Genomic DNA, 24,885 nt, shown 5'->3' with positions numbered 1-24,885 from the left:
TGTATGAAATATGCTTTTCAGAAGAAACTCTGAACTGGTGTCTGATTATGTCATTTACAGTTCGCATTACCTCACAATATGAATGCTTTGAAGGGAAAAGTCTTTAATCCACAATTCAGCGGTCTCAGTAAACAAGCTGAGAAGACAGGAGTCGTGCAGTGATCCCAGGAGAGTGTGAGAACACATGAATACGCCGGAGCAGTGACAGGGCTGTGCAGCCACACCCTGCCTTACATCACAGGCTGATACAGAGAAAAGGAGCCGCAGTAATACTTCCTGGTAGAGCTGTATTGTTGTCAGAAAATCTAAGCAGTGCCCATGGCTGTACAGTAGGTTAACCACCACTGTTGTGGTTGCACCAAAAACGTTTTCAATTCATTGTTAAAGGAGCATTAGTGTTGCAGTAAACAAATATTTTCCATGTAAGGATATAGTGGAGTGATGAAGTCACTCTCTTTTTTGGATTTGATGTTCAGCCGATATGTGCTCCTATCAAGATGTCCTATTTAGCGGTTCTATACTTGCATGTTAGCATTATTTGATAGGGGATTTGGTCTTTCGACATATGCTCCCCTTCTTCTTATGGTGCGTTCAGACCGAAGCAGCGCTATTACATACAAAGTCAATCTACATGCACGATATACCCGGTTACTCGCAACGTGAAAATCGATTGATACTCGTGTTCATCACCTCCAACAGGCGAGTTAAATATTTTTTTACTCTTTTTTTCTTTTTCATTTTTATAACTTTTCACACAAATTACGTGACGCTGTGGCGCAAAAGCCAATCAGAAGGGAGGAGGGGGTGTGAGTGTTGTGATTCCCCAAAAGGCAGAAGCACTACTTGTCAGCAATGATGAGGAGAGGATAATAGTAGCGGTATGCGGGCAACCGGAGCTGTACGAACCAAGTTGTTATTTCTATTCTATTGTGTGTTATTTTTAACCAAGTTAGCACTGGTCAGCACTGGTTAGCACTGGCATAACTTTCCACTCAGCACGACAGCAGTGGAGCAATCTCTAATTATGTGTTGTTGTTTATTTAGGCAGGTTCGCATCATCATTGCCTGGATGATGTAATTGGCCCATTTGGCCCGATGGTACAAATATGAGTATGAAATGTCACACTACCAATACCAGTGAAATTACTTTATTCTCAATACCACCCTAAAAAAAGGATTTTCTAAGATCCCATTTACTTAAACATGAACTTCTTTATTAGCAAATTTACTATATATTAAAATGCCATTTCTATAACAGGCATACAGAATATAACAGAACAGGACACAGTATAACCACTGCTCATAGTGCAACAACTTAAGATACATGCACAGAGAATTTACATATTGGCACCGCCGACACACAAACACACACACACACATACACAGGTAGTTAATGTTAAAACATTAACAAAAAAGTTTTGTGCAAACATTTACAAAAGGATTTATGTCAGGATCCCCGTCCTGTCAGGCCTTTCCCTCTTCCTTTTGTGCTTGGTTTGCACATTTACGTGGTACAGTGTCTCATTGGTTGGCTCAAGTTTACATATGCTTGGTTTTTCGCTTTGTGTTTGTTTATTCATTGTTAATTGTTTATTTGTTCCTTTTCTCTGTAGTTTTCCGGGATCCCGTTCCCTCGTCTGCATCCCCGGCTGTTCGTCTGTTACCCGTTCCTGCCTACCCTCGACCGCCCCGTCGTCTTTAGTTTTGTACCTTCTCCCCTGTCACTGGACACCCTCGTTTACCTTTAGTGAATATTTGTTTAAAACCGTACTCCGCTTCCATGTCTGCATTTGGGTCCCGTTCCTCTGAGATTCCCTGTACCGTTAAAGACAATTTTTTTAATAAGACCGACTGACCTGTACAGAGGCGTGCTGACTGATTAACCGAGGCTGCATAACTATAAGGTACAGGCTAACATTAAACCTACAGAGCACGTATGCTACATAAGATAAGGAATGAATGCAACAGATGTGTCCGGGAGCCATCCCAAACATCATGTAAAGTGTTTTTCAGTATGACAGATAAAAAAAAGAAAACTCGTTAACATGTTTGGATGCTGTTAATTTATATGAATCAAAATCACCTTGAATTAGCAGCTGTACCGCAGCTGTCCTCGCGAATACCTCATCTAGTTTTCATCAGTCTCATCGAACTGGAAACAAAGTTTCTCAGCTCTCGAGACTAAGTTGAACCGTGTTATTACTACAGTGACAGGACACGCTGAGAAACTCGAAACTCTTGAGAGCAAAGATGACGCGCGAGACATACACCTGAAGGCGGCTAAGGAAGCTATCACCAGGCTCCAGTCATTCATTCATTCATCTTCAACTGCTTGTCCCTGTCGGGGTCGCGGGGGGTGCAGGAGCCGATCCCAGCTGACATCGGGCGTGAGGCGGGGTACACCCTGGACAGGACGCCAGTCTATCGCAGGGCACATAGAGACGAACAGAGACAGACAACCATTCACACCTACGGGCAATTTTAGAGTCATCAATTAACCTAACATGTGCATGTCTTTGCATCAATTTGGTATCAGAGGTATAGCACTTAAATGGTTCAGAAGTTATCTACATGAGAGAGAACAGTATGTTCATGCCAATAATTATAACTCTAACTATCAGCCCATAATCCTTGGGGTCCCCCAGGGTTCCATTTTAGGGCCACTTTTATTTATCCTATTTATTAATTATCTTATCTTATCTTATCTTTCCTGTTCACCTTATACACCACTGACTTTCAGTACAACACTGAGTCGTGTCACCTGCAAAAGTTTTCTGACAACTCGGCTGTTGTTGGGTGTATAAGTGAGGGACAGGAGGAGGAGTACAGGGCACTGATAGACAACTTTGTGAAGTGGACTGGCCAGAATCACCTGCAGCTGAACATCAGCAAGACCAGAGAGATGGTGATAAATTTCAGGAAGAAGAGGATGATGGCCTCCCAACCTCTGTGCATTCTGGGAAAGGATGTGGAGGCGGTGGAGGATTACAAGTACCTGGGTGTTACCATCAACCGCAGACTGGACTGGAGATCTAACACTGAAGCTGTTTACAAGAAGGGGGTGAGCAGATTTTACTTCCTGAGGAAGCTGAGAAACTTCAATGTGTGCAGCAAGATGTTGGAGATCTTTTATCAGTCTGTGGTGGCCAGTGTACTTTTCTTTACTGTGGTTTGTTGGGGAAGAAGCATTGGCGCCAGCGACGCCAACAGACTCAACAAACTGATCAGGAAGGCTGGCTCTGTGATTGGCTGCAAACAGGACACTCTGGAGACTGTGGTGGAGAGGAGGACACTGAAAAAACTGTTATCCATCATGGATAACCCTCTCCATGCTCTCCAACTCACACTGGTCAGACAGCGGTCAGTACAAATAATACAACGGTGCAAAGTAATACAAAGTGCTCGCCTGTAACACGGCAGTAAAAGTGCATTCCCGCGGCCGTTTACGTTATCAAAATAACCAGCCATTCATTGATGTCAAGGGTACGTGCAGCAGCTCTATTTCCTTCTTTGACAGCCAGATCGATTGCCTTTAACTTAAAAGCAGCATCATATGCACTTCTCCGTTTGTTTTCCATGTTGAGGGTGTTTGCATGAACACTTCCTTCGCGCAAACTGTCGCTGACGATCTCCTACCCTTTGTTTTGCTCTCGTTACCTGGCGCCAGATGTCTGCCTCGGTCTCGCGCATGCTCGGTAGTGCGCGCCCCTGGTTACCGTAAGCCGTAGAAAAGCCGCACCGTTGTATAAACCGCAGGGACCAGAACGAGGGAAAAAAGTAGCGGCTTATAGTCCGGAAATTACGGTATTATTATTATTATTATTACTATTATTATTATTATGCAGTTTTTCTGTTTCCTGTGTCTCACGTCTGGGCGACGTCACTTCCTCAATCCCCACATGCAGCATTATTTAGATTAAGAAGATGCAGCTGCTGTGGGTTAGCGTTAACGACAACTAAGAAAGAAAATTAGAACAAAGTCTGACACCGAGAAAGGGGCCGATGGCCGGCATAGATGTGGAAAAAGAAAACGGAAAGTGTTGTGGAAAAAGATGGGGAGAAATGGGGCCACAACATCAGAGGAAAAAACACAATTCCACTGTATGCAGCCAGTGCTTCCCATCCCATTTTATCTCTCTGAGGTCCAAACCATTTGTAGTGTTATATCTGTTAAAAGTTTTTATGATGCAAAATCTGACTTCAGTTTACAAGCAATACAAGTCGGACACACACATTTGAATTTATTTGGACTTTTTTCAAGCACCTTTGTTTCTCTTTTTAAATTTAAATGTATTCATTTTTTGCCACTGTCATGGGATGCTATTGTATTTCTTGATTTAATTTAAATGTGTGTTTACCTCTAACATTTGGTTGGTAAAATAAATATGTTGTAAATTCAAATCAGAGCGTCTTCTGTGTCTGGAATGGATGTATTCTTGAGTCTATAAGGCAACAATATTAACACAACATTGTTTGAATTGTGAAATGGCTAAAAGAAAATGTTGGTTTCGTAAATACTACTAGGTACTTTTATTATATTGATTAAATATAATTGCATTACTAAAAAGGGACTAATATACAAATTTCTTTGACTAATACTAGACGGTGGTTCCCTCTCCGGGAACCATCACCTTATCGTGGTGGAGAGGTTTGTGTGTCCCTGTGAACCTGAGGGCTGAATGCTCCTGGTAGGGTCTCCCATGGCAAAGTGGTCTCAGGCGAGGGGCCGGACTAAGAATGGTTCACAAAGGTTCACAAAGACTCAATATACAAACAACAAAGAGGAAGAGAGACCCTGCCCGGAGGAAGCCCGGGGCCCCCGTCTGGAGCCAGGCCCAGACGGAGGGCTCGCCGGCGAGCGCCTGGTGGCCGGGTTTGCCATGGAGCCCGGCCGGGCACAGCCTGAAAAAGTGACGAGGCACCTCCCTCCTCTCCATCCTGTGGGCCCACCACTCGCAGGAGGAACCACTTGGGTCGGGTGCGCTGCTGCACGGGTGGCAGTGAAGGTGAGGGGCCTCGACGGACCAGACACGGGCAGCAGAAGCTGGCTCTTGGGACGTGGAATGTCACCTCTCTGTCGGGGAAGGAGCCGGAGCTTGTGCGGGAGGTGGAGCGCTACCAGTTAGATCCGGTGGGGCTTACCTCCACACACAGTCTCGGTTCTGGAACCGTTCTCCTGGATAGGGGTTGGACACTATTCTTCTCTGGAGTTGCCCAGGGTGTGAGGCGCCGGGCGGGTGTGGGGATACTCACAAACCCCCGGCTGAGCGCCGCGGTGTTGGAGTTCACCCCGGTGGACCAGAGGGTCGCCTCCTTACGCCTGCGGGTGGTAGGGGGGAAAACTCTGGCTGTTGTTTGTGCATATGCACCAAACAGCAGTTCAGAGTATTCGGCCTTCTTGGAGACCCTGAATGGAGTCCTGCATGGGGCTCCAGTAGGGGACTCCATAGTTCTGCTGGGAGACTTCAACGCCCACGTGGGCAATGATGGAGACACCTGGAGAGGCGTGATTGGGAGGAACGGCCTCCCTGATCTAAATCCGAGTGGTCGTCAGTTATTAGACTTCTGTGCTAGTCACGGATTATCTATAACTAACACCATGTTCGAACATAAGGATGCTCATAAGTGTACGTGGTACCAGAGCACCCTAGGCCAAAGGTCGATGATCGATTTTGTGATCGTATCATTTGATCTGAGGCCGCATGTTTGGACACTCGGGTGAAGAGAGGGGCAGAGCTGTCAACTGATCACCATCTGGTGATGAGTTGGATCAGAGGATGGGGGAAGATTCTGGACAGACCAGGTAAACCCAAACGAGTAGTGCGGGTGAACTGGGAACGTCTGGAGGAGGCCCCTGTCCGAGAGATCTTCAACTCACACCTCCGGCGGAGCTTTTCTGGCATCCCTGTGGAGGTTGGGGGCATTGAACCGGAGTGGGCAATGTTCAAAGCTTCCATTGCTGAAGCTGCAGCGGTGAGCTGTGGCCTCAAGGTCTTAGGTGCCTCAAGGGGCGGTAACCCTCGAACACCGTGGTGGACACCGGTGGTCAGGGAAGCTGTCCGACTGAAGAAGGAGGCCTTCCGGGATATGCTATCCCAGAAGACTCCGGAGGCAGTTGCAAGGTACCGACAGGCCAGAAGGGCTGCAGCCTCTGCTGTGTCAGAGGCAAAGCAGCGGGTGTGGGAGGAGTTCGGAGAAGCCATGGAGAAGGACTTTCGGGCGGCACCAAGGTGCTTCTGGAAAACCATTCGACATCTCAGGAGGGGGAAACGGGGAACCGTCCAAGCTGTTTACAGTAAAGACGGGACGCTGGTGACCTCAGCCGATGAGGTAATCGGGCGGTGGAAGGAGCACTTTGAGGAACTCCTTAATCCGACTAACTTTTGTAGAGGCAGAGCTGGAGGCTGATGGGGAATCATTGTCAATATCCCTGGCGGAAGTCACTGAGGTAGTCAAACAACTCCACAGTGGCAAAGCCCCAGGGGTTGATGAGATTCGTCAAGAAATGCTGAAAGCTTTGGGTTTGGAGGGGCTGTCTTGGTTGACACGCCTCTTCAACATTGCGTGGAAGTCTGGGACAGTGCCAAGGGAGTGGCAGACTGGGGTGGTGGTTCCTCTTTTTAAAAAGGGGGACCAGAGGGTGTGTGCCAATTACACGGGTATCACACTACTCAGCCTCCCTGGTAAAGTCTACTCCAAGGTGCTGGAGAGGAGGGTTCGTCCTATAGTCAAACCTCAGATTGAAGAGGAACAATGTGGATTCCATCCTGGACGTGGAACAACGGACCAGCTCTTCATTCTCGCAAGGATCCTGGAGGGGGCCTGGGAGTATGCTCATCCAGTCTACATGTGTTTTGTGGATCTGGAGAAGGCATATGACCGGGTTCCTAGGGAGATACTGTGGGAGGTGCTGCGGGAGTATGGGGTGAGGGGGTCACTTCTGTGGGCCATCCAATCTCTGTACACCCAAAGTGAGAGCTGTGTCCGGATCCTCCGGGGTAAGTCGGATTCGTTTCCGGTGGGGGTTGGCCTCCGCCAGGGGTGCGCTTTGTCACCAATCCTGTTCGTGATTTTCATGGACAGGATTTCAAGGCGTAGTCGTGGTGGGGAGGGGTTGCAGTTCGGTGGGCTGAGGATCTCGTCTCTGCTTTTCGCAGATGATGTGGTCCTGATGGCATCGTCGGTCAGTGACCTTTAGCACTCACTGGATCGGTTCGCAGCCGAGTGTGAAACGGCTGGGATGAGGATCAGCATCTCTAAATCTGAGGCCATGGCTCTTAGCAGGAAACCGGTGTATTGCTTACTCCAGGTAGGGAATGAGTCCTAACCCCAAGTGAAGGAGTTCAAGTACCTCGGGATCATGTTCACGAGTGAGGGGACGATAGAGCGTGAGTTTGGCCGGAGAATCGGAGCAGCGGGGGCGGTGTTGCAGTCGCTCTACCGCACCGTTGTGACGAAAAGAGAGCTGAGCCGGATGGCAAAGCTCTCGATCTACCGGTCAATCTTCGTTCCTACCCTCACCTATGGTCATGAAAGTTGGGTCATGACCGAAAGAACGAGGTCGCGAGTACAAGCGGCCGAAATGGGTTTTCTCGGGAGGGTGGCTGGAGTCTCCCTTAGAGATAGGGTGAGAAGTTCAGCCATCCGTGAGGAACTCGGAGTAGAGCCGCTGCTCCTTAGCGTTGAAAGGAGCCAGTTGAGGTGGTTCGGGCATCTAGTAAGGATGAACCCTGGGCGCCTCCCTAGGGAGGTGTTCCAGGCACGTCCAGCTGGGAGGAGGCCTCGGGGAAGACCCAGGACTAGGTGAAGAGATTATATCTCCACACTGGCCTGGGAACGCCTCGGGATCCCCCAGTTAGAGCTGGTTAATGTGGCCCGGGAAAGGGAAGTTTGGGGTCCACTGCTAAAGCTGCTGCCCCCCGCGACCCGACCCCGGATAAGCGGATGAAGATGAGATGAGATGAATACTAGACTGAAATGTCATAAGTTTTCTTTGACTAAAACTAGAATAAAATAGTCATGGACAATTCTGACTAAAATAAGATTAAAATGCTCACACTTTTAGTTGACTGAAACTTGACTAGACTAAAAAGAATATAACCATGTCTAAAACTAATAAAAACTAAAATGACAGCTTGACACAAAGACAAGATTAAGACTAAAAGTAAAACAGGCCGCCAAAAACAACATATATTGTTAGAGTGTTTAGGTAGTGAATGCTTTCCTCTGTATGAAATGGGGATACTACAAGTTCAGTTATATCTTTTAATGTCATGAGAACTTGCCATGTTGGTTCATGGTATCTTCACACAATGATGAACGGTAATAATCTCAGAGGCGTAAAATTCTCATGTGCATTCCCACCAATAGATCTGCGAGAAGATACATTTTGTGGGATGGGTTGGGGTGGTCCGTTTAACTTGTCTAATTATATGGAAACTGAGTTATTTACTCATTCAGTTGTAACAGGTTGAATTTTTTTATTTTGTCAACTCGTTATGACATAATGCCAGCTTTAACATTTTCCGTTAAAGCTATGGTCTACCATTTGGAATATTGGTCATTATTATTAACATCGTTCATATGGCGATTATGTTCCTGTAGTCTAATAAAGCAATAGCAAAAAGAACCAAAAAAATCAATTCAGTCCATCAGCCATAGCCCTGCATAGAAATTGAACAATGGACGTAGCTTCTCCATCGGGGCCTGTTCTCTCAACTTGATCCAACCACATTCGCCTCTGGGAGCCGCCATCTTGTCAGTTTGACTCCTCCTCATTTCCTTTTACCAAAAAAGGGCATTAATGTGACGTTGGGGGGAGGGATATACGTCCGTCTGGGTGATGTTTACAGAATTAGCCACATTAGCTCACATTAGTAGTACACGTTACTAGACAGGAGTGGGAGTCCCGTGTTTCTAGCTGAGATTACAGCGGCTCAGGGAGTGAAGTGCAGCCAGCATTTATGATCTATGATTTAAACTGATATTCAACACAGTACCATGCTTATAGACTGTAAACCACCAACCCTCACGGCCCGAATCCTCCCGCTGCTCCAGATTAGCATCTAGTGTATCTGTCATAGATAGCAGGCTAAGTCATGGTGCAAGTACGGCTATTTAGTTAGCATAAAAACGGTGTGTTCCTAAACCATCTGTTTGTACAGTTGATCAAAGAGCAAACCATCTTGTATCTTATAGTAACACCACCACATGAATGACCACAGTCCAGGTCGTGATGACAGAGTTAGCATGCTAATGATGCTAATCCTGACAGCTAGCCTCCGAGGAGAAGTCAGGACCAGAGACTAACTGTGACTCGAGAGGCCACGCCTCTAATTATTCATAAACTTTAACCTCCAATAAGAAAAAAATTAACCCCCCTGAGTGCTGTCATGGAGATATGACCTAAACATATAGACTAGAATGTTTTTTTGTCCCAGGCCTTAAACAGGTTTAATGATGCTGTGAAAACGGTCTGTTTTCACAGCATCAATGGGGTCAATGAGAAACTGCTCTAAACACTCAGAGAGCTGCAGTTTTTTTCACTTCTGTATTGGATCGACCAGGAAGTCGCTGTGGTGGGGTTTTGATGTCAACACACGTTAGCATAGGTTAGCCATGTGTTTTTAGCCGGCCGGCGTGGGGGCGTGTCGATAAGGAGGGGAGGGAGGGTGATACGAGCTCGGGGCGAGGAATCATGGAACATTGACGCGAGGGGGGAGGATTTTCAGAACGTAGACCAGAGCTTTGAGGGAAAGCTTTCTTGTTACCATAAAAATGGACCAGAGCGGTTTTCCTTTACAGACTTAGCATAATTCTCTTTTCAGTTTGTGCGGTCAAAAAACCTATCATTGCATGCAAAAATTTGATTGGCTGAGACTTGACGATAGGAAGAGTCTCTTGGGCCTAAAGCATGCTGCTTCTGCCAGAGAAGGGCAGTCTGACAGATCAGCTGACTCAAAGGATTTGTGGCTGTAGTGTAAAAAATTATTAATTCTTCACTTTGGAAAAATAAATACATAAAATTAAGCGGTTTTCATTCCCTTAAAAGGGCACAGTAACTGATAATCATTGTGTCATACTGCATACAGGGTTCCTACGCAGTACGGAAAAGTATGGATTTTATTTAATTTCAAGGTCTGGATAAGTATGGAAAAAGGGAAGAGTTTGGAAAACTGTCGTTTTCAGACTTCCTTTCTGAAATCAAATATATTATATACAAATAAAAAAGAGCTTACTAGTTCTCATTTACATTACCTGTCATTGAGTAAGCCACCTATTGTCAGCAGCGAGTGTTGTGGGGTGATGCAAGTTTTCCGAGGGCTGGCTTTATGAAGAAATAATATAAACAATGCAAAGATAAAGATGCAAACTAAGGTTAAACTCTTTCGACATCTCCAACATAGGGGAGGTGGTAATTTTAAGCCAACTGCAGGGGCAAAAGCATCCATTCATGTCTTTAAAGTTGAATTCTAAAACCTTTTTTTTTTTTTTTTTAACATAAGCATCTAAGAATTGGTATTCAGATGTTTAATTTTGACTGAAAAATCCTGAGAAGTCTGGAAAAGTATGGAATTTTGAAATGGAAAATGTGTCGGAACCGTGTATACCGGGATAATTTCTGAGAAGGTGTAAGTACTGTGAGAAGTTAATACAGTAGCACCTGACAGGACAGAAACACAACATACAGTTATATCACTTTATTTATATAAAGACAAATGTATGCTTAACCTGCAGGAAAGTGCTTTGTTTACAACATTGTTAAAGATAACGAGAACATCCTAAAAGTAAAGAAAACACCCGGCCTCATCTGATGTCTAGTTTCTTTCCATGAATGGGAGGTTCTTTAATGTCACAGCCAGCTCTGAGCAAACTGCTCTTCATCTTTCAGCATGAAGATACTGACGGCCAATAAATCCCAGACGACAGGCCGATCATAAAAAGGTACAGTGGTTAAACAGAAAAGTTCAAAACAAAAAAGAACTATCAAGGCAGTTAAAGTAAAGGACAAACCGTACACTAAGTGTACAAACAGCAGTTTCAGGATATTTCTCTGTCAGAAGTTTGTGTGTGAACGCCGAACTGTTCTCAGGTCAACGTGATCTCTGACGACGCTCTGGCATCAATCACTCGGAAGACTCCCACCTTCTCCTTCTTCGTGCTCCCCTTTTCTTTGTCTGAAAACACACAAAACTTCACTTCAGCTCACCGATTAAACAGTGAAAAGAGCCCAAACCATGGGCAATACCTAAACAAAAGTGTGTATTCACTACGGTAGAATACCCAGAATGAGGCGGGTTTATCTTGCCAGAACGCCCCCAGAGCGGCCATTTTCCTCCCCTGTGAGAAGCCCGGTTGCTGATTGGATGCAACTCTGTCGCTTGATAAAGAACAGCGTGCTGTATAACTGATCACTGGCAATCCAAACCCATTCAGAGTGATACATCACCTCTTCAGTCTGGGGCCTTTTTTTTTTTTAAATAAAAGGGAAACACGGCGAGTGAACGGCCATTTGAGAGAGCTTGGCCTGAAACTGTCCGAGCAGCCACATTTTACCCTAATGGAAACTCATCTCAAAATTTCAATTCATATATGTGCAGGCAGAGACCGGGGACTTGAGTTGCATCAAATCACTGTTTTGATGACTTGCAACTTGACAGAAACAAAAGGCAAGAGGCATGATGACTCGAATGCATTGTCTGTGTTCATTTCATGTTTTCAATGTAAATATTAAAAGATGTTAAACGCACATTACAAGTGTGTGTGTGTAACGTTCCCTGGTGTCTGAGGGCTGAAATTAGCCAACGTTGGCCTGATCACAGCTGATATCACTGATCAACCTGATAAAACGTTTGCAAAATTGAGAGGAAATTAAGCATCAAATAAATCAGCTCACGGTTTTTGGTTTGATTACGTTGCAGTCTATCAGGATCTCAATGTTTCAAAGTGATAGGAGAAAAATCTATGAATAAATACACTTTGATTATATTTTTTCCCCACTGAATATCAAGTTAAAATATTCAGTATCTTCTCTTTATAAAGGCTGATACAGCAGGTAAGACTGACTGACTTGACCTGTTACTTGACCAAGTGTACTGTGACAGTCAACTGGAGGTTTAAAAGTTCAGTTAACCCTAATGACCAAAACAATGGGTCGTTTGTATTGAATGATTGGTGACTTTTCTAATTAGAAAAGAGAAACAAATACTGCATATTTTACATTTTATCATATAGTTCACTGTGGTGGTGTTTGAAAACTCGGTCTTGTAAACATTGAGGTGAGTCTGCATTCTGTAAATGAAGGCTATCGAAAGAATTCCCACCTATCACTTGGAACTGTGCTGTACGGCAATCATTCAGGCCTAGTCCACACGAACACAGGTATTTTTAAAACCAAACTTTTATGGCCCCTGGTTTAAAAAAACACACATTCATACAGACAGCCCTGCAGGTCCCCCTGAAAACTGTGAGAGGTGAGTCTCCTCACCCAGCAAGTCACTGCGGTCCAGCAGAAGCTCCAGGTCCTTGTCGCTGATCACCTTCCCCCTCGATGCTTTCACCTCTCTGTGTGGGACAAAGTTGCAGCCAAGACAGTTGTTAGTTGTTCTTTACATTCTCCAAACATTTAGCATGGTTGACGTAGAGCATGGCTTCTTACTTCTCTGTGCCTCTGGCTTTGAGCAGCTCCATCAGCTCATCCAGATCAATGCAGCTTTTACCTTGGTTCAGCTCTGCCTTCGCACCTTTGAACTTATCTGAGGCAGAAAGAACATTTGGAACATATTTCAGAACAGCCGTAGAGAGAAGATCAAACTGGTGTGCTACAGGAAATCTTCTGCGGCAGCGCATGGAGAGGGTGAGGTTGCTTACTTTTGTGGATGACCATCTGCTCCAGCTTCCTTTTGGCTGAGGCCCTCTCCAGGATTTTCTGGTCAATAGAGTTGGCTGTGACCAGGCGGTACACCAGCACTGGTTTGGTTTGGCCGATCCGATGACAGCGGTCCTGAGCCTGCAGGTCTGCCTGGGGGTTCTGAGAGGGGAATGGAGCATCAGCACACACACCCACCCACTGCATAACACAACACGTAGGGCTGAAACGATTCCTCGAGGAACTCAATCATTAAAAATCCTCAAGGCAAAAAGGTTTTGAATGGATGCTGCGTTTGATCCAAACTATACACAGTGCACCGTGTTTCACATGGAGGATAAGATAGGTGGTGGTAATGCGCTTAAAATTTACAACTGCCGTAAAACAAGAAGAGAAAGCACAACGAAATTACACAAACACAATTTAAAGAAGCTGACAAAGAAAGCAAAATGGAGAAGGAGGGAGTGGGCAACAAAGATGGAAGAAGAGAAACTGTCAGAAACAACCAAAAGTTGATGGCTGATTTGATGAGTGTATTTGCCGAAAAAGACCCTTGGATGACCGGAATTTCACTTTAAGGAAAACTTGCAGTGCAACGTGCAGTGTGTGCATTTTAAAGTTAGATTAGCGTAACATTATAGCACATCGATGCTTCAGCATCTGAACCGCAATCACCCAGTTTATATAGTTAGTTTAGATGCCTGTGTGAATAAATACGTTAATTATGGCGACATGCAATGGTTAGTTATGTTAGTTAGCCATGTAAATCAATGTGGTGGCAAGTGTGTTCAATTGCTTTGCTGAAGGTGGCCCTACACCCACTGACCCTATTCACTTCAATCAAACTTAATTGAATACACTCACATAACTTACAGTGATGCATTAAATTAAATCAAGAGGAGAGGCTCATGTTATGCCTGCATTAATTTTTATTATTAATAGGTTATGTCTTATTACCTGGTTTAGTGTTTTAAAATGTAATTGTTTTTTTGCATTGCCAACGTTTTATGTAAAGACCAGAATGTGCAAGCTAACACATGAAAAATGTTTTTTTTTGTTAAAAGAAAGAAGAAACCAGTAATTTGTTCATTACGTTCATTATGCTATTATGTTGTACATAGCATTGCACTTTTATAACAATTTCTTATCTGATTACTCAATTGATGGAATAATCAATAGACAATTTGATTTTTAAAATAATCGATAGCTGCAGCTCTGGACACGTTAGTGCGGGATTCTCCTGTTTAAACGTGTACCTACCCAGTCACTATCAAAGATGATGACAGTGTCAGCAGTGGTCAGGTTGATCCCGAGTCCTCCCGCCCTGGTGCTCAGAAGGAACAGGAACACCTCTGGATCTTTGGAGAACTTGGTCATCTAGGGAAGCAGAATCTATGATTAGGAAATATTATTACAGAAACACTGAGGCTGTTGTTTGGATCAAAAGTTGACAGTTGCTGCCCTCGGTGGATTCCACAGTTATATCCTGATGAGCTTAGTACGCTCACAGACACGTTCACAGTAACCTGCTCACAATGCTTTACAATTTAGAAAAACGTCTCTGCGCCGTCTTCTTCAACTTGTTCAAAACTCACATTTTCTTCTCTGTCGGAGTAGGACATGCTGCCGTCCAGTCGGCTGTACTGGAAGCCCCGCAGATAGCAGTAATCCATCAAAAGATCCAAGATGGACGTCATCTGACTGAAGATCAGAACCTGGACCACAACAACCAACCAATGACACACACAAGTCAGAAATACTCTGGCATGGAACAAACCAAAGGCAGCACACAGCATGGGCAGAGGACTGGACAGAGCAGCATCGGTCGAGCATGTGTAGCTGAGATGACTGTGCTAATACATGCTACGTCTTTACTGCACAAGTCAGATGGCAATAACTCTTTGATAATATTAACCTTACAATAACTAGACTACATATATACAGTACAGTACATACATGACATGCAACTGTAAAATACTTTGAATCTGAACAGGTTTGTATTATTTCTTTGGTCTCTTTTTTGCCAGCTTTGACAATTACACTACTGGGTATATTTACACATGTTCAACGAGTCCATGTTCTGTTGGACTTAACAGGATGAATAATCGATCTGAAGCAGAATTGTTAGATTCTGAGTTTGCCACTTTATTTCCTTTTAATTTATTACCATCTAATGTATTAATAATTATAAAAGGCTACAGCTTATAATATCAAAACATGAGTAGTATTTTGAGTCGTTTTGTGCAGTAGATGTTACCGTGCATTCACACCAAAAGCGATGGAGGCGATGAAAGTGTCAAGCTGCCACTCAAAATGAATGTAAATGACGATATGACACGCGTGGTCGCTTCGGGCGACGCGTTCCGAGCGATAAGAGCGATGCGATGCAGCAATGAAGCGTCCATCGCCTCATCGTATGTGTCACGTGAAGTTGAAAAATTTAAACTTACAAGTACCCTAAAGCCCGGGTCGCGGTGCGGAAGGACAGTGTGAGTGCGCCATAAGAGCTAATTTCTGTTCTTTTAGAAGCATTAAGACTTCTGTTAGCACTAGCATCACTTCCATTTAGCACAACAGCAGAGTAGGCTGGGTTGGGTTAGCTTCCATTTGCTAGCCGCCTTGGCTGCTACCTGCGATAGATGCGATGTAGCGATGAGCAAATATGAGCAAGCGATGAGTAACTTGCGTTCCGGCCGATTTAATCGCCTCCATGGCTTTTGGTGTGAATGCACGGTAAATGTTCCATAGAAATCCTACGACTGACCAATGGGTTCTCCTTTTTAAAAAAAAAATAATTATTTTGTCTCTTTGCCATTATCATAGGACAGCTGAAGATTGACAGGATATGGAGGAGAAGGGGGGCAACATGCAGCAAAGGGCAACAGGTTGGAATCATACCCGGGCTGACTGCGGCAAGGACTTACAGCCTCAGGGCCACCGGGCGCCCCCTATGTATTTTTAATATACTTTGATTTATTTTATTATACAATACACTTGAATGTGTCTGAATGTAGAACCGAGGTACGTACTGAACCGTAGGCTAACTGTATTGTTGCATTCCTAGTAGATATATCCTGAACCACCAGACCTACCGGGGGTAAAGATGTAAATTCTAACTCAGCAGGGCTGCACGTCATTAATTAGTCTGTACTGGTGTCCTGTCTCACCTTATGTCCCCTTGACTTCAGTGCAGGCAGTAGTCTGTCCAGTATGAGAAACTTCCCGGAGCTCTGCACCAGCTGCTCATCAATCTGCAGGGAGGACAGCAGGACGTACAGTATGTGAAGGAGGGATTGTACCATCTGCAACTTTTTATATCACTACTGAAAAACATTCTTCTTCTACCTTCCTTCTGTTTGAATACATGTCAACAGACATTCTTCATGTAGCATTCCAAAGTCAAACAGCACTTGTAGCTCCACTGCTACTGTACCAAACCAGTACAGGTGGCTGTGCGTTACCTTGAACTCCTGTGTGGCAGGGTCCAGGGGGTACTCCACCAGGTAGGGGTGGTTACAGCATCTCTTCAGCAGCATGAGGATGTTCTGCAGCTTCAGGTTGATTTGCACGTCTAGCGGGCTCTGGACATCCAGCACTGGAGTGGAGCTGAAGGAGAGGAGAGGAGAGGAATAGAGTAAGACTGATACACAGACATCAATGAAAAAAAATAACCATGTGATATTAATAAGGTAAAGAAACACCTTGCACATTGATTAATGGCCTCCCGAGGCAAGCATCAGTATTCTAATCATTATTGTAGGTGTGTAGGGAGTGCTGACCTGTGTTCTGACTCCTTGCGGACCTTCTCCATGTATTTCTCCAGGTTATATGGACTGTCTCCATCCGTTTCCTCGTAGTCCACCAGCTTTCGATTGCGACGCTTCGGCCGGCCACTTGGTGTCAGCGCCACAGGAGCCTCCGTCTAAATAAACCAAGAGAGCATCCACCACTTAGCTTTTACTGACTCTTTTCATGCTGATTAACCTGACAAAGTGACCTTTAAGAAAATGAGCCACACCATTAATAATCCCTGACGTCAACCCAGGGACACTGATGTGAATTGGCAAAGAGGACCGGGCTGAGCTCAGATTTTCAGTCTGACGCAGGTCTATCTCACCAAAACTCTGGTATTTAACAGCAGAACTACATAGGACCCGGGCATGCTCACCGGGGAACATAGGTACGCTCCTGCTCACTGTTGCTGTAGGGAAAATAAAACCAGTTTACAGTCCTTACACACCTTTTCCTGGCCCAGCATCTTTGCAATGGTTTTGTTGGCCACAGCAGTGTAAAAGGCTTCCTGTTTGGCTGTCAGAGGAGCATAAACAACAATCTCCTTCTTAGGAGGAACCTCCAGCGTCACGTCTGACTTCAACCTCCTCAGCAAGAACGGAGTCAGAATCTGAAAGGTGAGAAAACATTTAGAAAATGCACTAAACTCCAAGTCGGCCAACTTTACATACACACTGTACATTGTGGCACGATTACAGCAAACACTTCACACATCATGAGTGTAATGGTCTCCCATGTTTGCTCTGTGGAGCTGGTTTGAGGGACTGACCTGGTGCAGCATGCTCAGGATGTTCTGCTCACGCTCAGTAGCCACCACGCTCTCTACTTCACCGATGCTGTCGATGTCAAACCACGACTCAAAGCTACACAGGAAATGTGTTGACGAGAGGTTAAACCTGAGCAATGACTTACAGCTGAACAGATAACAACAGAGATGAAGCAGACATGTCACGTCTTACTGATACATTAGATACAGCAGGTGTCTCCAGGTGTGCGGTCTCTGACATCTGTCAGGTTAATGGAATCAGACTGCACAATGTTACTTTGAGCCATGTCAGATTGTGAAAACATCACTACGATGGAAATAAATCCACTGAGCTGGAATCAAAGATGGCCCATGAGAATAAATGTGGTATCTACAGGCACTGACTGAGTCCAGTAGGCTACTGTTAGTTGTTACTAAACATGTGCTTTGTTTTCCATTTGCTTCGGGCTTCTGACTTCTGACACAGAAAAAATATGTTGTCTGCTTATTTAGTTCTCTTTCATAATATTTCGTTCGATGTCTCGCTATGGGATGCACGCCTCGCTGCAACCCTCAGAAGTATTTATCTCATTACGCCAATCCTGATTGGCTGGTGAAAGGTGTCAGTCCTCCACAGGTAGTCCCACCTGCCTTAAACAGCTCATGCAGACTGCATCATCTCATTCAAGATAAGCACCTCTTTTCACTCGCCCAAGCAAGAAGGGGTGTCTGGTGAGACATCTCACTCATATTACTCAGACAACTGGGGTTATGTAAATAACCTAAAGTTTTAGCACATTTATTTTTTAAGTGATTAAGTTTGCTGTGTACCAATTTATTAATTTGTTTATATTTTAAAACGAAAAGACATTTTTCAACGTAGTTTTAAAAACTGTTTTTTATTGTTTTCACTGTTTGCTAATGTTGTTAAAAAAGTGACATGCTTTGTGCGTTTGCCAAGTTTGAAAGCTTATTTAAAGTTATTGTGTTGGTGTTACAAGTTAATAATATGTCATAAAGGATTTGTTGATCGACTGATTGATTATTTTTCATTGATAGCAGCCTAAACTAATAATACTCAATAGCGTTGTGCTGACTGGCGACGAGATGCTGACAGCTTAATTAACATGAGTCTTGCTCAGTATGTGAAGTGCAATTGTAAATAAACATTAAGGCCTTACAATGAATGATTCTTCGACTAATGGGCCTAAATGAAGACTACTGGTCGACCAGGAGAATTGTTAGTCGGGGGCAGCCCTAGTGTCAGCACTCAGTAATTGGCTATGTGGATCCATACCTCTTGAGGTCATCAAAGACCTCTGGCAGGAGGAAGTTGAGGAGGGACCAGAGCTCAGCCAGATTGTTCTGTAGCGGTGTGCCAGTCAGCAGCAGCTTGTTGTCAGTGGGTAGCATCTTCAGCTCCCGCACCAGCCGACAGTTGAGATTTTTGATCCTGTGGCCTTCGTCCACTATCAGGTACTTCCACTGGTAGCGCTGGAGCAGAACACAAACACGGCCTGGCTTCTTATACAATACTCAGGAGAAAAGCAAATTACGTCTATCACTGAATTGTTTTTATGTCTGTGACATAAAACAACACCAACAACAACGCATCAGGATTTATAACATTCTTCAGGACCTCCAGACCACAATACAAAACTGCACACCTGCGTCATATAGCATAGCAACTTGTAATTTGTTTGGTAAAGGAGGACCAGGGATCCTACCTGCAGTAATTTCCTGTCTATCATGGAGATCTCGAAGGAGGTGACGACCACAGGACACATGCCGAGCGGCCCCTGAGGCCTGCGGATCTGCTTGAGCAGCTTGGCCCTCTCTGGCTGGGGACCGTGGTACAGCACCACAGACGCCTGGGGACAAACACATGACACTGCTCACACATCAATGGACGAGGTGAGAGACCATGGATGTTATGATACTCCGCGAGACTATAAATCTGCAATACAATTGTGTGACGATTCATATCGATGACATTAAGAATGAATCAGGATATTATTTTTAAACAGTCTACTTTCGACTTTTTTTCCACCCATAATTTGTCTTCTATCTCACTTTGTTTACAAAAGATTAGTGGGAAAATTAGATTATGTATGGAAAAATGAGTTCTGCATATTGTTAGATCCCTATTCAACAATCAAATGTACAATGACTGTGAGCTGCAAACTGGCTGCAACTCACTGTGTTTCAGTCATTCAGACCTCAGAGCCTGATGAGCACTAACACACGGCCTCCTACCTCTGGTGTGAAGCGCTTGAACTCGTTGATCCAGTTGGGCAGAGTGGAGAGAGGGGCCACTACCAGGAAGGGGCCCATCACTTTCTTTTCTATCATCATGGCGATGTGAGCGATGCACTGGATGGTCTTCCCCAGCCCCATCTCATCGGCCAGGATCCCGTTGATGCCGTTCTCCCACAGCATCTGATGCAAAGGGAGCACAGGCTGCTGGTTTAACACTCTGCAGCTTTAATTCTGAGTCACACACTGCACATCATACAGAAAGAAGTACGCAATCACTTAACTGGTTATATGAAATATTCTTCTGCTTCTTCTTCTTTAACTCTTAGCCTATCGTGTTCACTTTTCTTTAGCTATGTTGTCAATTGCTAGTGATATCATACCTGCCACACTAACAAAATGATACAGGAGCAAGTGAGCATTATGTGTTCAGACCAGCTCCAAAAATATATTTAGCAGAAAGAAATGTTGGGTGATTTTAATACCGAATTACAGAGAGAGTTAAGAGTCAGTAGTAGACTGGATCAGCAGTAACAAACTTTTATCTAAAACAACTACTTTTGTGGCTGGAACTAATTATTCTTTATGTTCCAAACCAAAACTTGATCTTAAAATAAATCAGACTTCAGTAGAACAAGGAGAAGAGGCTGAACTATTAGGGGTTTTCCTTGATAATAGATTATCCTGGGATAAACACATACAGAGACTAGAGATGCACGGATCCGATACCCGGGTCGGATATCAGCTCCAATATTTACTACTATTAGCTGGATCCAGTCAGTTCTTTTTTATTAATATCATACACAGCAATACAGTTACAGCGATCCAGTCACTTTAATTTTGTGTTTGCAACACCGGTTAGGGTTTTTATATGACATTTTAAAATATCTGCTTGCAGTGCACTTTACATGGAAGTGTTGAGTGATTGAGTATTGTGTTTGATGTGATTGTGTAAATTGTATTGTCACAACATAGAACTGCAGGAGCCCTGGAAGAATAGCTTCTAGCTACGCTGAAGCTAAAGTCAGATTCACACAACCGGTCTGAACACACAATTGTATGCTGATGGTTGATATAAGGTATATATTTGGTTAAAATCCCACTGCAACATGAAGATTTTTCTTCTTACTCCTACAGTCAGGTACATGGGGGGGAATTGTTAAGCAGTCGGCACCAAGACAAACACACCAACCATTCTACTAAATGTAGCTGAAGAGGGATAATTTATTAATATTTGTATATTCCTTTTGTTTCCGTGTGTTTATTTTATGAAATATTGACAGGTCTGTGTAGTAACCGAGAGGCCGTTGTTCAAGATTCAAGATTCAAGAAGCTTCATTTATCCCGAGGGAAATTATTGTTTGCAGTGATTTCAGAACAGCTAAAGAGCGTTGTTGGGCACAACGCGGAGCCGCCTCTCGGGGCTTATTGCTTTAGCTGACTCAATCGAACAAACGTCACCTTCCACAAGGTCATGTCGGTCAGCTACTCACCCTGAGCCACTCGATGCCTTCGATCTGGTATGACCTCATGACCCCTCCTGTGAAGTGCAGTGGCTGCTGGGCGGGGACTGGCTCGCCGTTCACCTTCCTGTGAGGATGCAGGAGATGCTTGGCGTTGTCTCGCACCGTCTCCGACAGACGGTTCTTGATGTCTTCGTTGGAATCGCTCATCTTTTCGATATCTTCTGCTTCTAGTTTCTTCTGGGCCGGCGCCTCGTCCTGGTATCAGATGTGTGATATGCACATTTAGGTTGGATGTGTTACGTTCAAGGACCCTAGTCACTCCTACTGTCCCTCTTTTGTATTATCAAATATCTGGAAATCTTATCTACACACAAGGAAGGCAAAACCGTCTAAACAAAATGAACCATACCTCTTCCTCCACTTTTGCTTTCTTAGCTTGAGACATGATTTCCTGGAAGACAAAATGAAGCAGAACCCATGAGAAGATCAGTAAATAGCAACTATGGTAAACAGATGCCAAGTGGAATAAGCCCTTACTTCTTTTGACATGACATCTGCTATTTTGTAGTCCTCATCCCTCCTCCTCTTCTTTTTATCTACTTCAAAAGGGAATACAGACAAAACTTCAAACATTCATACGCATTATTTGGATTAGACATTTCCATAACCGGGGTTGAGCATACCACTTAAACGGTGTGTAAAGATCAGTAGCTATTGGAGCGTTTCATGCTACATTAAGTCAGCAGCATGTATCAGAAGATCTACTCACCTTTGCCAGGCTCTGCACTGTTTGCGTTCTGCATTTAAAAGACAAATAGACATCGATGAACAGATGTTAGAAGAGTACTTTAATGCTAAGCATAAAATGGTGTCAGTAAAACTCCCCTCACCTTCTTGCCCTTCTTTGCAGTTTTCTCCTTCCTGAGGATCTCCTGCAATCGTTGAGAGAGAAACAGAGTGAGGTGTTGGTCGTTACTGAGCCTGCAGAACGCACAGGTTGTTACTGACATGTAGCGTTCACACATGCTGCACCTCTTTCTGTTGCTGCTCCATTTTAGTCAGCAAGAATTTAGAGTAGACGTTGCTCTTCTGAAGCAAATGCTGCAGTCTCTTGAAGCGCATGTCATGAGTGTCCCTCTCCCGTGTCTCCCGGGCCTGGTGGGAAGCATTGCAAAATAATCATCTACTAATGACAGTTTTGATACTAGTGCCAGTATTGTTTCCTATTTTCAAATTGTAAATATTGCCCAAACACAAGCAGCCCTGCAACAACTTTGTGTCTGAAACGAGGCGGTTCCATGATACAGTTTTCACAAACGCATCCCGAGGAATTAATAAGCAACGCACCTTTTCCATCATCTCTTTTTCCTTCTTCTCCCCTTCCTCCATCAGCTGCTTCTCTTCTTCCTCCATTTCCTTTGTGATGACCACTTCAGCTGGCGTGTCTTCAGATTTCACAGCGACATCTTCAGAGAAACATCAGTGACAGTCAAACTGACGGCTGGGTCACCACACCCCCACGCGCAACAGTGTCGAGAAAGTGGCTGATGGTATGTCACTGGAGTGGTGTGCGTCTGTGTATTCCACCCGCACATACTGTTCCTTATGGGCAGGTGCCTCTTGAAAGTGCTAGGCCACTGTCAGTGACAAACAGTAATGATCTCATAGATCTAGCTACCCTTAGCTAACTTGACTATTGTTAGCCTAGCCAAGTAGCGGCTTATGCCCATAGACTGTGCTTATGCCACGATGATAGCAAATCTTTACGCATTAAAGTTAGCCTATGTACGGTTAATAATATAAAATATGCCATATGTATGCTGCTTAAGGTTCTGTTTTATATGATGAAAAGAAATGAAATATATGATTGCATTTTAGACTTCAGTTAAGGACTGGCTAACATTAAATCGCTGATCTCTGACACACTCAGCAACGACCCCGGCAACATGACTGCTGTACTTATTTTTTGTTGCTGCGACTACGATCTTGAGACACTAGATGGAGGTGTTCTGCTCATTCTTCATATTCAACCTTTACCTCGGCGGCAGAACGTAACATAGAGATAAAGACAGTCCAATTTCACCCTCATTTAACCTCAGGTGGACAAAGCCTTGGCTGTTTGTTTTGTTTCACGGAGCTAAACTAAAACGACATAGGTGACTCAGTTGGGAACCGCGGGGTCGCCGGTTCGAGTCCCTGTGTGGACCACCGATTGAGTGTGGAGGTGCCAGTTCATCTCCTCTGCACTGCCGAGGAGGCGTTGAGCAAGGCACCGAACCCCCAACTCCATTTGGCAGCCCCCTGGGTCTGACATTTCTCCATTAATTGCATGTATATAGGTCCTGTTTGTTATTATTCAGGATACACACACATGCACAGAGTGAAAAATTGAATTCCCCGTTGCGGGATTTATATAGAAACTCTTCTTCTTCTTCTTCTTTAACGTTTGTTTGCTTTAAATTTCTGTTATTGATAGGTCATATTGCTACGGTTCACTACGGCTATAATATTAAGTTGGGGATACGTCGACAAGAAATTAGATAACTTTAGTGTCATTTCAAAACCCTTGCAGAGAGGAACATACAGTAAACACTCATTTTATTTGCTTAGTTTGTAGGCTCTAAATGTATTGATTAGTCAGACTGGCTACAGGGACTTAGTTAACATGGTCATAGCTCTAATAGTAACTTCAGGTACATCTGCAACAATAAATTAAGTTATTTTACTGTTTGTTAGTGACAGTGGTCCTCCTCTTCCAATTAGCAGCTGGTGTCAGGATATGATATGAGCCAGTGAAGCCACTACCCTCATGTCCTCATCATTTTAGAAACACCTCCGTATAGTTTCAAAGACAAATGTAAGTTGACTTGTGATGAAAATAATTTCCTCATTATCTAAACCTTATGACAGTAACAGTGCATCGATCAAAGTAGGATTGGCTCCATAAAATCCCCCAGTAAAGCCCATTGGGCTCCAGTGGTGGGGTCTTTTGTGACTGACCCTCTGCGGCTCCCGTCTCCATGGCTGTGCCCAGTGGCTCCTCAGATTCATCGGGTTTGGGGCAGTGAGGGGACCCACTTCGAGTTTCTTCCTTCAAGCTGAGGAAGAACATAAATCAACCGGAGAGGGTGAATTTTTTCTTGCTGATTTTACAGGACTAACCATATTCATGTGTTGGATAATCACTGAGCAGAACACGACTATGACCTGGGGAGGTACACTGTGACCAGGCCAAACTGTATTAATCATACGGTTTAATCCGAAGGGTGGATCATCTAGATCTAAACAGATCTAAGCAAGAAATTTGAGGAAAAAAAAACGTTGTGGATAGATAATATCTATAGGCTCAAGATACTCAAATGTGAAAACTTTCAGCATCAACAAAAGAATAAACCAATGCTTAAGCTTTAATTTCTAGCTTTTAGCTCTTGGACTGTTTTAAGAAAAGACATTCAAGACTCACAGAAGAAAGGTGCATAAAGACTTAAACTCATCCTGCTCCATGTTTAACACAAGAGTATTGCCCTCAGTTAAAAAAACAAAACGTTGCACTGACAGATACTTCAACTTTCTGTAGGGAGCTCGCAATGATTGGAAACAAATGACTGAACTTACCAGCTCATCGTTGCCAACAGCGAAGCGGGCAATGTTGTTCCGAGGTAATAGAAACAGAAAAGGTCTTTTTTGCTCCACAAAAAAAAAAACTTTCTCGAGTTACACAAGCAGGTTCTTAGTCGTATAAGTTAACTAAGTCTCTG

General features: G+C 44.1%; 1 protein-coding gene across 2 annotated transcripts; it reads right to left on the bottom strand.

The window, feature by feature from the left end:
* Positions 1-10,747: 10,747 nt before the first annotated feature.
* Positions 10,748-24,885, bottom strand: hells (helicase, lymphoid specific). 2 transcript variants are annotated; one of them, XM_083922973.1, is made up of 23 exons: positions 24,743-24,885; positions 24,128-24,225; positions 22,475-22,593; positions 22,160-22,282; positions 22,018-22,059; positions 21,897-21,924; positions 21,665-21,726; positions 21,537-21,578; positions 21,155-21,382; positions 19,662-19,844; positions 19,133-19,276; positions 18,703-18,899; positions 17,430-17,523; positions 17,109-17,270; positions 16,648-16,790; positions 16,330-16,474; positions 16,036-16,119; positions 14,464-14,583; positions 14,129-14,245; positions 12,871-13,030; positions 12,659-12,755; positions 12,488-12,564; positions 10,748-11,177 (listed from the first exon to the last, which is right to left on the bottom strand). In XM_083922973.1, exons 1-23 carry the CDS (start codon positions 24,748-24,750, stop codon positions 11,089-11,091), a joined length of 2,562 nt encoding a protein of 853 aa, XP_083779099.1. In that variant the 5' UTR covers positions 24,751-24,885; the 3' UTR covers positions 10,748-11,088. The 2 variants fall into 2 exon arrangements, with proteins under 2 accessions (XP_083779099.1, XP_083779100.1); XM_083922974.1 differs by having other exon boundaries at positions 21,665-21,723.

Source organism: Echiichthys vipera (genome assembly GCF_963691815.1).
Source record: "Echiichthys vipera genome assembly, chromosome: 11".
Taxonomy (NCBI): domain Eukaryota; kingdom Metazoa; phylum Chordata; class Actinopteri; order Perciformes; family Trachinidae; genus Echiichthys; species Echiichthys vipera.
Note: the sequence above shows the minus strand (reverse complement) of the source record. Positions and strands in the feature narration are given on the sequence as shown.